The 11,698-nt window shown below is 39.1% G+C and overlaps 3 protein-coding genes across 11 annotated transcripts; 2 read left to right on the top strand and 1 right to left on the bottom strand.

Moving 5' to 3' along the window:
- Positions 1–528: 528 nt before the first annotated feature.
- On the top strand, positions 529–2,405 carry LOC113731343 (mitochondrial import receptor subunit TOM6 homolog). The gene is made up of 2 exons (XM_027256557.2): positions 529–820; positions 2,195–2,405. The coding sequence occupies exon 1, from the start codon at positions 634–636 to the stop codon at positions 796–798; it is 165 nt and encodes a 54-aa protein (XP_027112358.1). The 5' UTR covers positions 529–633; the 3' UTR covers positions 799–820; positions 2,195–2,405.
- Positions 2,406–3,850: 1,445 nt separating this feature from the next.
- Positions 3,851–8,647, bottom strand: LOC113731341 (uncharacterized). 9 transcript variants are annotated; one of them, XM_072074709.1, is made up of 4 exons: positions 6,880–8,647; positions 6,134–6,212; positions 5,186–5,723; positions 3,851–4,936 (listed from the first exon to the last, which is right to left on the bottom strand). In XM_072074709.1, exon 1 carries the CDS (start codon positions 8,560–8,562, stop codon positions 7,039–7,041), a length of 1,524 nt encoding a protein of 507 aa, XP_071930810.1. In that variant the 5' UTR covers positions 8,563–8,647; the 3' UTR covers positions 3,851–4,936; positions 5,186–5,723; positions 6,134–6,212; positions 6,880–7,038. The 9 variants fall into 9 exon arrangements, with proteins under 9 accessions (XP_071930810.1, XP_027112352.2, XP_027112353.2 ...); XM_027256551.2 differs by having other exon boundaries at positions 3,851–5,438; positions 5,531–5,723; XM_027256552.2 differs by having other exon boundaries at positions 3,851–5,432; positions 5,531–5,723.
- On the top strand, positions 4,702–6,024 carry LOC113726365 (CASP-like protein 5C1). The gene is made up of 3 exons (XM_072074714.1): positions 4,702–4,838; positions 5,293–5,425; positions 5,514–6,024. Exons 1-3 carry the CDS (start codon positions 4,702–4,704, stop codon positions 5,706–5,708), a joined length of 465 nt encoding a protein of 154 aa, XP_071930815.1. The 3' UTR covers positions 5,709–6,024.
- Positions 8,648–11,698: the final 3,051 nt, after the last annotated feature.

Below are 11,698 nucleotides of genomic sequence, written 5' to 3'. Positions count from 1 at the left end.
GCCTCTATGGGCAGTATGGATTTTCCTTCATTAAGCGAAAAAAAAAAGGGGGAAAAAAAAACCTCTCCTAAAGATGCACGGTTTGGAACCATTGGGCCAATGACTTAGTGGCCATCAGGGAGGGACTTAAGTCCCTTCTTGGGCTATTGAACCCTCACCAGCAGCGAAAAAAATCTAAGGTTTGTGCCGTAGTACTCATTAGGATAGAGTAGGTTATACTAATGTATCGTTGCTGAAAAAAAAAAAAAAAAAGATGCACGGTTTGGACAGCGTTGTCAGCCTGATTGGAACTTCTTTAGTGGAATTGGACTTATCGGCCGACACCATTCCTCCCATTTATTGTTTGGGTTGGAAGACATGGACCATTATATCACAATTGCTTGTTGTTAGGGGGAAGTTAAATCCCGGTTACCTGGTTCATGTACATCGAATGGGCGCCTAAGTATGAACTTACGTGGACGTTTTACTGGGCCCAAGCCCAGCCCTAACTGTTCTTCCCCTCCAAAAGGCCACATAACCAATGGGCGGAAAGAGATCTAGGGTTTTAAATAGGGGTTATGAATGAACTGGTGTCGTATTATCTTTCTCTTAGATTGATTGTTGAAGAAAAAGAGCAGATATCGATTTGCAAAGATGTTTCCAGGAATGTTTATTAAGAAACCAGACAAAGCAGAGGCTTTGAAGCAGCTCAAGTCCCACGTCGCCATGTTCGGAGCTTGGGTCGTTGTCATTCGAATAACCCCTTACGTCCTCCACTACTTCTCCGGTGATAGGGATGAGCTGAGCCTCGATTTTTAATTTCTCGTCTCTTTTGTCTCAGGTATTTTACGGTTTCATCTGAATTTGAAGTAAATATAGTTCTTCTTGTAGGCTGGCTCCTCCCCCTCCCCCCCCTTTTCTTCCCCAACAAACACTCAAAAAAAAAAAATTTAAAATCTGGTCTGATTTCAGAGCAATTTGCCAATAATTTATGGTTGGTTAATTGCCTTTTTGGGTATTAGGGATGTCAGTTTTCTGTAGCAACGAGATGTGGATTCTATTCGTTGAGATTTCCTTTTGCTAAAATTATTCAAACTTTCGGGGTGGGTGAAATTTTGTGATTGGCAGTGTAAGCATGTAATGTGATGTGAAAGCTGTCGTTTCATAATCCTAAGAAGTTGCATCGGTCATCTCGTGTTGAGAGAACATTTACCTGTGTCTTTACAGCGTTTGATTTATCTCTGAAATTGGTTCCAATCGCGAAGAGTAGGCCATGATTATTTTCGTCAATACATTTTTGGGGCGGTACTATGTTTCTCGTATTGGTCAAGGGTGTACAGAGTTTGATTGCCAGACTGGCTTTGAAAGAAAACAGGGTGCTCAAAAGTTGATACTGAGATTATAGGTTAAGCATTTGCCCTAGATTAGTACTTCTGATAGTCATTCTGTCTTGGTTAATTATATCAAATTTTGTTTGGCAAGCAAGTTTTTGGCCAAGTTTGTCTCCACAAGTTTTTTAACAACTTTAATTACAATAACCTCAAAAAATTTCTCAAAGTTTTTAAACTATACACTTCAAAATATTCAAAAATTTACCCATTTCAAAAATTTTTTTTACAACTTCTACAGTAAAGTTTTAAACAAACACATACAAAACTCATAAAAAACTCACTTGCCAAACGGGGCTTTTAGTTGTAGGAATACTTCTTGTTATAAACACCTGTTAGTTTCTTCTCTTGATAGGAGTATCAAAATGGACCCGGAATTTAATCAGTTAGAACATCATACAACATAGTGATTGCAGATTGCTCCCATGAGTTTTCCTTTTGTCAGATCATACATCCCATTATTGGAACAAAATTTCTTTCCTATTATGTCATTGGACTATCAGGATGCCGTTAAGCTCCCTGAACATGGCATAATTTTGTTCCAAGGGTAACACAAACCCTCTCTCTCCCCCTTCTACAATGTCCCATATTCTCACTGCATAAATATGCATCAGGTAGTATTTGTAGTACGCTCTTTGGCTAACTGTTTAAGTGGAAATTGTTGGTTTGTCCCTGGCAAATTTCTGTTGCTAATCAGTTCCTTGAGCTGTTATATGTAAATTTTCCTGATCTTCCTGTTAATGTAATTTGATCTACTTCTCTGGGGTTTAGCTTGAAACTTTCCTACATGTGCTGGTATTGATAATCAATTGTTTTGTGCTCTGCAGTTGATCTCAGAGTGGAGAATTGCCGAGTGAAGAGCAGCCCTTGGTTTTTATGCATTTTTCTTTATTAACTTCCCTAGATCAATTGTCTTCTGGACTTCAAATTAAGAATTATGAGCTTAGCACATACTCTGGTGTACTAGTGATGGAAAATTTGATGATGCTTTTCTGGTTCACTTTTATAGTATAGTAAATATGCATTGAGATTGAGGCACTCTTCCGGTTTTGTTGCTTTTGGAGATTGTTTCACGTAGTTTTTCAAGGGTATCATCTAAAACTGAGGGCTGGACAGGGGGGCAGGCAATTGGCTGTGGTTGCTACCCGTGTCCATCCTGGTTTGTTTGGAGAGTTTGTTGTTTGCACCAACTTTTTTTATTGCATCATAAACACATTTTTTAATTATCATTTTTTCTCACATACATGACATCAGAAAAGTGTTAACAGTATTTTCTTTTCAAAAAATGATCCCAAATAATCCCTATCTAAACACATAAAGCACGTGGGATTGAATGTAATATTCTTTTCTTTAATTAAATTGGTTACAAGTGGCTGGCTTAGACCTTCAAGTTTATTGAATGTTCATTCAGTCATTCATGTCTTAGTTGACTTGAATTTGTGGTGTTCCTGGCATCGCATGTTAGTGGTGAAAGTGACGTACTTCCCTGCTTCTGCAGCATGTTGTTTTTAGAATTTTGTTTTGAACCTTTTTGGTATATTCAATGAAGAACCACTGGGCCAATGGCTCCGTGGCCATCAGGCAGGGACTTAAGTTTTTCCTTGGATTATAGGTGAGGGTTCAAACTTCACCTGCAGCGAAAAAAATCTAAGAGTTGTGTTATAATATTTCCTTAGTTTAGTTGGGTCTGTATATCTACTAGCTCCTTATTACAGCTTCCTTAGGCTCTCCTTTCCCCCCAGATTAGGATAGAGTAGGTTATACAAATGTATCGTTGCTGACCAAAAAAAAAAGAAAGTCTATTCAATGAAGGGAAGAACCATCAACGTGATTTTTTTTAAACTTTTGAATATTCAAATTGAAAATGGATTATTACAGTTAAAACATTTGTTTGAGACGCTATGCGTACGAAGTGAAAAAAAAGTAATTGGGAAATGTTTTGGAGGTTATTTCAAAAATTTTTCCAGTCGAGTCTCTCGAATGCAAGCGTGTTAAGGGATTTGCCTTCTTTTGAAGTGGCAGTAGATTTACTGCCCTAGTCAGCTGATGCCAACCTTTTTGGTTTAGTCTTTCGGCAATTGAGAATTTGAATAGCTAGAGGCAAAAGACTGCCGTAACGATACAAAAACACTGTTGTGAAATTGGACAGTTCACACAAACACCGAACTATGAAATTCTTTGCTGCAACTGAAAATGCAAATTGCAATAAAGAATTTGAAGCAGCAGGAAACTAAGGACAATTACTATATGACGATACACCATATGATGGATGTTTTCGAAGAACTCGTCCCAAAAACGAAGAACTTCCGTGAAGCTTTACGTTGTGTATATAGGTGGGGGGGGGGGGTGGGGGGGGAATTTTTTTCTTTTCACTAGAGTAATTATATGTTCCCTCCTGCATTTGTAAACTGCTGGGTTAAAAGCCCCTTCCCGTTTGCAATGTCGGCAGAGAGAGAGAGAGCGCCAAGAAGAGCAACTTTCACTGGTCCACAAATCCAGATACTGTTCATTCAGTCTTGTGTATTTATACACATCTTTCATACAATTTTTGAAGGAAAAACGCCTACTACTAGTAGTTGAAAGTGAAAAAGAAAAAAGGGACGAAACTCCTGACAAGAGGGTGAGGAAATCCAAGAGTCAAATCCTACAGAAACAGGGCGTTGGCTCGTCCGTTGGAAAAACATTTTCACTCACCAAAATTGACTTTAAGAAGAAACACACACTTCACTTGATTAATCTAAACTCCACCTGAGATGAGAAGTAATAAGTCAGAAACTCCTCCTCCTAACTACTACTAATAGTTTAAGCTACCTTTTCCTTGCGTCAAAGAGGAGTTCTCTGGAGAGAGAGAGAGAGCCGAAAAACGGCAGAAGAAGAACTGGAGACATAGACGACAGGTAGTTTCATCCCTCGCATCGCTAGTCGCACAACAGTCTCACAACCCACGGACTCCTCCTTAATACACACTATCCTTTCCCCAAAAGCAGCGTACATCTCGAAACTCAGAAATCAGAAAGGGCAACATACTGTGAAGCAGAGGCAACATACTGTGAAGCAGATTCCTCAAGGTCTATGCATGTGATTCCCATGCTGCTGTACATCACAACTAAATTATCTATCGGAGTTTGATGATGATTTCGCCCAGGCAAAGATTCAAAATTGAATACCGAAGTCACAAGAATGCAGAGCCTGGGAAAGAGGGGAGGTCCCCAACATGATCTATATTCTTCACTGACAGTATCATCATCTCTGTCATCATTTTAAGCTCGCAACTGGGATTTCTATCCCACTCCATGCAACTGCAGCAGCAGCAGCAACATCCATTTTTCATCATATGGCCATACAAGACGTTCCAGGGTCCATGGGGACCAGCGCCAGCTTTATTTTGAGATTGGGCCAGGCTATCTTTTCCTCTGCTTCTCTTCTCTCCATGTCTTTGGGAGTCGACTTTTACAGCTATACTGCCTTTTGGTAATTCCTCCTCCATGTTAGTTCTGGTTGAGGCTTGATTCTTTCGAACTGCTATATGATATCTTCTATCTTTGTATGCTTTCTTTTCCTCGCCTGTTCTGGATTTCAAAGGGGAACCAAAAATAAAATTCATACCCATCAAGAAGTGAACGTTACCTACGAATGAGGAGAACTGCGAAAGGAGAGGGGTGGCCCGGGGTGGGGGGGGGAGAGGGAAGGCTGGGTGTGGTTGAGAAAAGAAAGAAGCATTCATCAAGACATCAATCAAGAATAACAGTGTAATGGGGCCAGGATTAAAAACGATGCTTGCAGAAATGGTATTAATGGAATTTGCAACATAATACAACCATAACCGCATCCTATTATTCTTTTTCTTTTTCTGCATTTCTTCCTATGACTTCCATCCTCTCTGCTAAAAGCAATATGTTCCTCCTAATTGCATGTGAAATTCCAGTTTCTTGGTAACAGTCATGGGTCTGGTCATTCCGTGGAGCTTCACTCTAGCTCTGCTGGATGGATACTTCATACTGGTCCAATGCCCTGTTCGGCAGCTGGGGATATTGCTGGTCATTGTTATAGGTGATTGGGTATGATCTGCTCCTAGCATATTCAAAAGCATTAAAATGATATATGGCGGTGGTTGTGACAGAGCTAATCCTAGTATCATATGAACAGGTTCTATCAATCCTCACATTGGCAGCAGCTAGCTCAACAGCCGGTATCGTGGATCTCTTGCTCCAGGCCGATGAGTCTTTCTGTCCCCCCCAGTATTGCAGTAGATATCTGATCTCTGCCTTGTTGGCCTTCTTATCTTGGATCTTCTCTCTAGCATCTTCGCTTTTTAATCTTTGGCTACTTCCCTCTCTATGATTTGTATAGCTGGTCCTACCATCAGACATCAACAATTACTGTCTGCTGTAGCATTTGCTACTACTTTTTCTTCCTTGCTATTTTTAGATCTTACAAGTACAGGATTCTGACAAATTTGACAGTATGTACAGACAATGCTTCAAGTAAAAGTCATACGACAACTTAAGGCGTTTGATCTTTATTTGATTCATTTGTGCAAGTGCAGAAGCATTACTAATGGGATGAAAGGCCAGACTATGACCAGAATGAACAGTAGAATTTTGCGTTTGTTCTGAAATAAACTTCATTTTATCCTACTGAAATGTATTTCATTTTACCCCACAAAATGTATTTCATTTTGTCTCTGCCAACATTATCCCCGTACATGAGGAAATTGATTAAATGATTTTGCAGTACAAAATGATCAACAAGAGTAATAAACTGACCAAATTGACAGAATCTTTTTAGTAGGCAAAGTACAACATCCATGGTTCTGATAGGTCTCTTGGTTTGACATTATGCCGCCTGCAACCAGAAAATAAGGTCAAATTTAGAAATTAAAAAAAAAAAGGTTGACAGAAGCACATATCAACTGAAAACAAAAGGAATAAAACATAAAATGAACTATTTTACCATTTATAAGATACTTAATAATTACTTCAAGACTGATAAAAACTGTATCGCTTACCCAGAGTATCATCGTTGCTACATCCACAAGAACAAGTGCATGAAAACTCATTTTCATTCCAAGACTTAATAAATGTGTTTAACCAGTGCAAAACCAATGATCTGTAAAGACATGTTTCAGAGTCGGTAATGGTCTGCAAAACCAACTGACGGATACCAATGCAGTGGCAATCTGTTCTCTCTATTAAGATGACCCATGTAAAAGTCCAGAAAGGAAAATGGTTTGAGGGGCATTTTAGCTCATGTCCCTTCCCAGATTTTAACTCTATTGCTAAGCTTGGCAGCATCCACATTACAGCATCGTGAAATACAAAAACCACAAAGACAAGATCATTATCACACAGCAACAGTGAAGCCAACGTTTTGTCCTCAATAGCAAAAGAAGAAAACATTCAGCTAGTTGCATAGCAATGGCATGTACCCAATTACATTTTAAAATGAAATTAGAATGCTATTCACCATAACCAAATTCATCAAACTATGTAGTTCAGGAAAATGATATCACCTCTACCAAATTGCGGCCCGTATATTCAGACAAAACAGTTCCAGCAAGTTTCCATTACTGCAGTGCACAACCAAAATGTGTGTTCCTGTGCTTGAATTCTGATGTTACTTCAAATCCAGCAAATAATACAAATGAACAAATAGGAAGCACAATCTTCATCTAGCCCTTCTGAGCAGGGATTAAAATTGTTAACATTTCTACCCTCAACCTTTGTGCCATCTCCTCATTTCCTTGTTTGACATATCCATCAATGAAAGCACCATAGATCTCTTCATCTAGTTCATGACCATTGCCAATCATCTCCGCCTGAAGCTTCAGAGCTTCTTCCATGCTCCCCACCTGGCACAAGCTCTTAATTAGATACTCAAAGCTCTTCCTTTGAGGGAAGATATTAGGATTCTTTATTGCCATTGTCATTATCTCCAAGGCATCAGAAACCTTGCTACTATCACAAAGTGCCTTTATCATTGCATCAACTGTTGTACCATCAGGCCTAAAGCCCTTCCTACACATATCCTTGTACAACAGGATCGCTGTATCAGCATCCCCAATCTTACAGTACCCGTTTATAAGATGCTCAAATGTAACACAAGTACTCTCGAAGCCACCCAAAGACATTACTCTAAACTTCTCCTCTGCTCTGCCAACCTCTCCAATCTCACAAAACCCACCAATTATAGTATTATATGCCACAATATCATGCTGAAGACCCTCAACCCCCATTTCATCCCACACCCTCTCAGCATCCTTCATTCTCCCATTCTCGCAATATGCTGCCATCAGCACACTATAACTAAATGCATTTGGCACACAATTCATTGCTGCCATTTCCCTCCATATCTCCTCCACCTTTTCCACTAAGCCATCTCTCAAAAACCCAACCATAAGAACATTAAATGTATTCGAGTTGGGACCGGAAACTTTTAACCTTTTACCATTCTCATTCACATTTTTTTCACTAGAACAAAAAATTTCCTTGTACAAATCGTAACCAGCAAAACTGCCCCTACTTTTCGAAACTAACTCAATTAAAGAATTACAAGTGCTGATATTTGGACATATCTTCTTGGACCTTAACATTCTAACTATTTCAGTGGCCTGCTCGATTCTTTTAGACTCTATGCAGGCTTTGACTAATAAATCAAATACAAATGGAGCTGAGTTACAAATCCTATAAGTTCTGATCAAAGTTTGGAAAATTGGAGGTGGGCTTGATAGAGAGGGGTCAGGGAATTTACGAATGGCGGATTGGATTAATTCTTGAGCTTGTGCTTTGAGGTGTGATCGAGAGAGGATGTGAATAATGGTAGCGTAGGAGAGGAGAGAATGACAACAGAGCGAGTGACGGACTGTGAAGAGGAAGAAGTTGTGGGCAAGGTGAGGATTGTTACGGAGTTGGAGGGCTATTTGCGAAAACTGAGATGGAGTGAGGGCTTCGTTGCTTGAGGTAAGAAGAGAGCGGAGGTAAGACCACCGGGATTTTGAGCGGTGGTGCTTCAGGATAGAGATGGCCGTTGAGACAAGATTTTGATGGCATGGTGGTGAAGGACTTGGAGAAGACGAAGAAGGAGAAGAGCTGCTGAAGGAATTGTGTTTGATAAATGAAGATTTAACAAGGGTAGGAGTTTGGAAATGGCGGAAGAAAGCGCCAGATGCAAACTGCAGCTCATTGGGGAATTTCATCGAACAGTTTGCTGTCAAAGTTTCATTCGCGGGAAGAGAAATTCGGACCCGATATGCTTTACAATGGTTTTGGAGGCGGGTCAAGGCAAACATTCATCGGCGTTGGTTTTGGAATCTGGATTTGGCGGTATCAGTGGCTGGACCATTAGGCCCATCTCTTAAAAAAGTGAAGTGTCTAACAAAGATTGGTCAGGTTGTCCATTGGGAACTATGGGCCAGATTTTTGACAAGTTTCAAGCCCGCCGAGCTAAAAAATCTCTTGGCCCAGTCCAATAATGATACATGACGTACTTTGACGGTCAAATGAAGACAATATGTATATATATAAAAAAATTAAAAATCATAATCAAATTGGTGACAAGAGGGAAATCAGGATGAGTAAAATCCCGTCTCATTGGTGAACTAAATACACTCAAATAGGTGTAGAATTCGAGTTCCACCGGTGATATGAGTGCTATATTCATGAATAATGTTCATGATCTTGAAAGGCCGCCTTGACCTGAAAATTAGAATTGGAACAACCAAACTTTTTTTTCTTCTTAAATTCACATGAACATGTTTACCAAGAAGTCGCACTCCTTCCTTCCTTCTTCCATCCTAGAAAAAAAATTTACAAGAAAAATTAACAGATGCATCAGAAATGCATCATTTGATTCTCGTTATATTTATTTGAAAATAAGATGCCAAGTGCATGCAACCAAAAAATGAAAATAAGATGCAAATGCCAATTGGGCAGAGCTTTACCCTTTTTTTTTCGACATTATGAGCGTTCAAGTTTACATCTGACTAATTCCATAGCGTCCAGACAGTAACAACTGGAATTCGAACTAAAGACCTTGGAGTAAAGATTTCGAGCGAAAACCGATCGAGCTACCCCAGCACGGGCGGTTGAGCTTTGGCCTGCCTTGCAACAAATTGAACAAGTGCTGTCTTGTATCAAGCTCGCTACCTGAATGAAGCATGTGATGGGGCGCCACGGGTCCATAAAGGCAAATTGAATTATTTAAAGTTGACAAGCTGATCAAGGATTGTGATGCTCAAGAATCACAATAATTCAATTTCCCTTTCTTCCTGCTCATGAAAAGAAAGCAATGTATACATAGGAGATCAGAAAGATGTGATTAAGAGACGGTAATCATGCATGTCTAGCCTGTAGCATTAAAGAGTGCACAAAGAATCCAGCCTAGCGATGAGAGAAGAAGAACTGGCCAAGGGAACACAGAACCATATTCATTTTGTGCTTTTATTCGATTGTGCAAGTACCAAGTTTCAAATTGGTAATGGATATCATCACTTTCACTTGTTTAAATATTCCAGATGTTTCTTTGTACCAAAAGAGACAAAAGAAAAAGCAGATGAAGAAAAGATAAAAAGAAACCCCCTGACATTATCTAGACAATAATTTTGTTTGATGCACATTTTTCCAACATCTAGTATTCGAGAACAAAGTGTGAGATACGCTACCATCCCTTATTTAAGCCCCCCCCCCCCCCCCCAAGTCCAACGGAAAGCAAAAGATGAAAAAGATTATTAGTATTTGGAATTGTTTGAATGTTCGAAATTTCGTTCCATTTGATATCAGTTACTATGATAACTCAAGAAATTCATTAGTAATCTCTCTCTTCTTTTTTTTTTTTTTTGAGAGCAATTCATTAGTAATCCAAGTCAAACAGATTTGTATGGTTGAATATAGTTCGATTGTATTATGGAAAAAAATCAGTAGCATCTTCTCCAAGTTTTTGTATCGTTGACGGGTTGTATCATATATGCAATCCAGAATTTATCAAAACTTTCGAGTTTGGATTCTTAAGGGAGCAAGTAAAGAATTACTATTGACCCTCTTTACGGAGAAAAAAACAAGGGGTTGCTTCAATAAACTGACACTTCCTTAACGTATTTGAGACTGAAGAAGAAAGCAAATGATTTAGTTTGGGGTTTATATTCCGTGTAAGCATAAATCCTGTGGACTCATTCGCAAAGCTAAAGCAAACATCCGTACTGTTTGCCAAGAATCAGTTATCCGTTTCCATATGAGCATAGTCTAAGGCCTTGATGGCCACACAAGCATGACAAGTAGGATAACAAGAAATTGATGCCCAACTCAGGAAGATGCCAAAAGATGTAGCTTGCAATTAAGCTAAGTGGACATCCAAAAGTGAAATGTATTCCTTAAGCAAAATTACCTCAAGGAATCGGTTCCTGCATATCAGCTTTCACTCCAAGAAACAAAGTAATCTAATGCTCCTACGACACTTTAAAGCACATTCTTGGTCATGTCAATTGCGTCTGTAAGTTCAAGGGTGCCAAGTTCTTATTCGCTCCTCCTGTGCTTCTTAAGATGTCACCGGAGCATCAAATAAGAATCTAAAAGTTATGTTCCTGCCCTAATTAATACAGTGATAAAAGCGCAACGGATCTTATGTCCCGCACATTGTGCCACCATCTGTTCCACTTTTTATTATTTTTTATTTTTATTTTATTTTTAATGTAAGCGAGCCACTCTCTGTTCCACTTTTTATTATTTTTATTTTTATTTTATTTTTAATGTAAGCGAGAGCACTCGAACCCAAGACCTCTTGCTTACACTCCCTCCTCCGTACCACCCAACTCAATCCTCCCCCTCTGTTTTGACAAGTGAGGATTTCCTAAATATACATTAGAATTTGGTCAGTCAAGGTGTCTACTCAACTTAGAGACCCAAAAAAAAAAAAACCAAAGAAAGAAGAAAAACACAGAAAGGGGTAAAAAAAAAAAGGGGGATCTCATATTCTTTGACGCCAAATACAATAACTACTAGTATTTTTACTCAAATTATATAAGTTCTTCAGATATCTTTTGTGGGTTTTTTCCCATCAATATTCGAATCCACAGTTCAACAAATTGGGATACCATATAAAGTGAAAATTCCTATTCCCAAGTGGGGCATTAGCCAAAGTCCCTTATGTTTGTCCTCTTAATTCCCTTGACGTTAAGATTCTCGTCTTCTACACTCAATTATCACCATGATCGCCACCATCTCCACGCATAATTCCTCAGTTGCTTCATCTTCAAGCCACCGGTAACCTTAATTAGTTAAAAAAAAAAAAACCCAAAGCTTAGAAGTCCAATGGATCTAGATTTAATTAACTAAAGCCTA

Source organism: Coffea arabica, chromosome 2c (assembly GCF_036785885.1).
Source record: "Coffea arabica cultivar ET-39 chromosome 2c, Coffea Arabica ET-39 HiFi, whole genome shotgun sequence".
In the NCBI taxonomy this organism is placed as follows: Eukaryota; Viridiplantae; Streptophyta; class Magnoliopsida; order Gentianales; family Rubiaceae; genus Coffea; species Coffea arabica.
This window is presented reverse-complemented; position numbering and strand designations above follow the sequence as displayed.

Excerpts from the sequence above, each read along its gene's own strand:
- LOC113731343 (XM_027256557.2), top strand. The coding sequence starts at position 634 with ATGTTTCCAGGAATGTTTATTAAGAAACCAGACAAAGCAGAGGCTTTG.
- LOC113726365 (XM_072074714.1), top strand. The coding sequence starts at position 4,702 with ATGGCCATACAAGACGTTCCAGGGTCCATGGGGACCAGCGCCAGCTTT. Across the intron at positions 4,839-5,292 it reads TACAGCTATACTGCCTTTTG|TTTCTTGGTAACAGTCATGG; the intron begins GTAATTCCTCCT and ends GTGAAATTCCAG. Across the intron at positions 5,426-5,513 it reads TCATTGTTATAGGTGATTGG|GTTCTATCAATCCTCACATT; the intron begins GTATGATCTGCT and ends TCATATGAACAG.
- LOC113731341 (XM_072074708.1), bottom strand. The coding sequence starts at position 8,562 with ATGAAATTCCCCAATGAGCTGCAGTTTGCATCTGGCGCTTTCTTCCGC.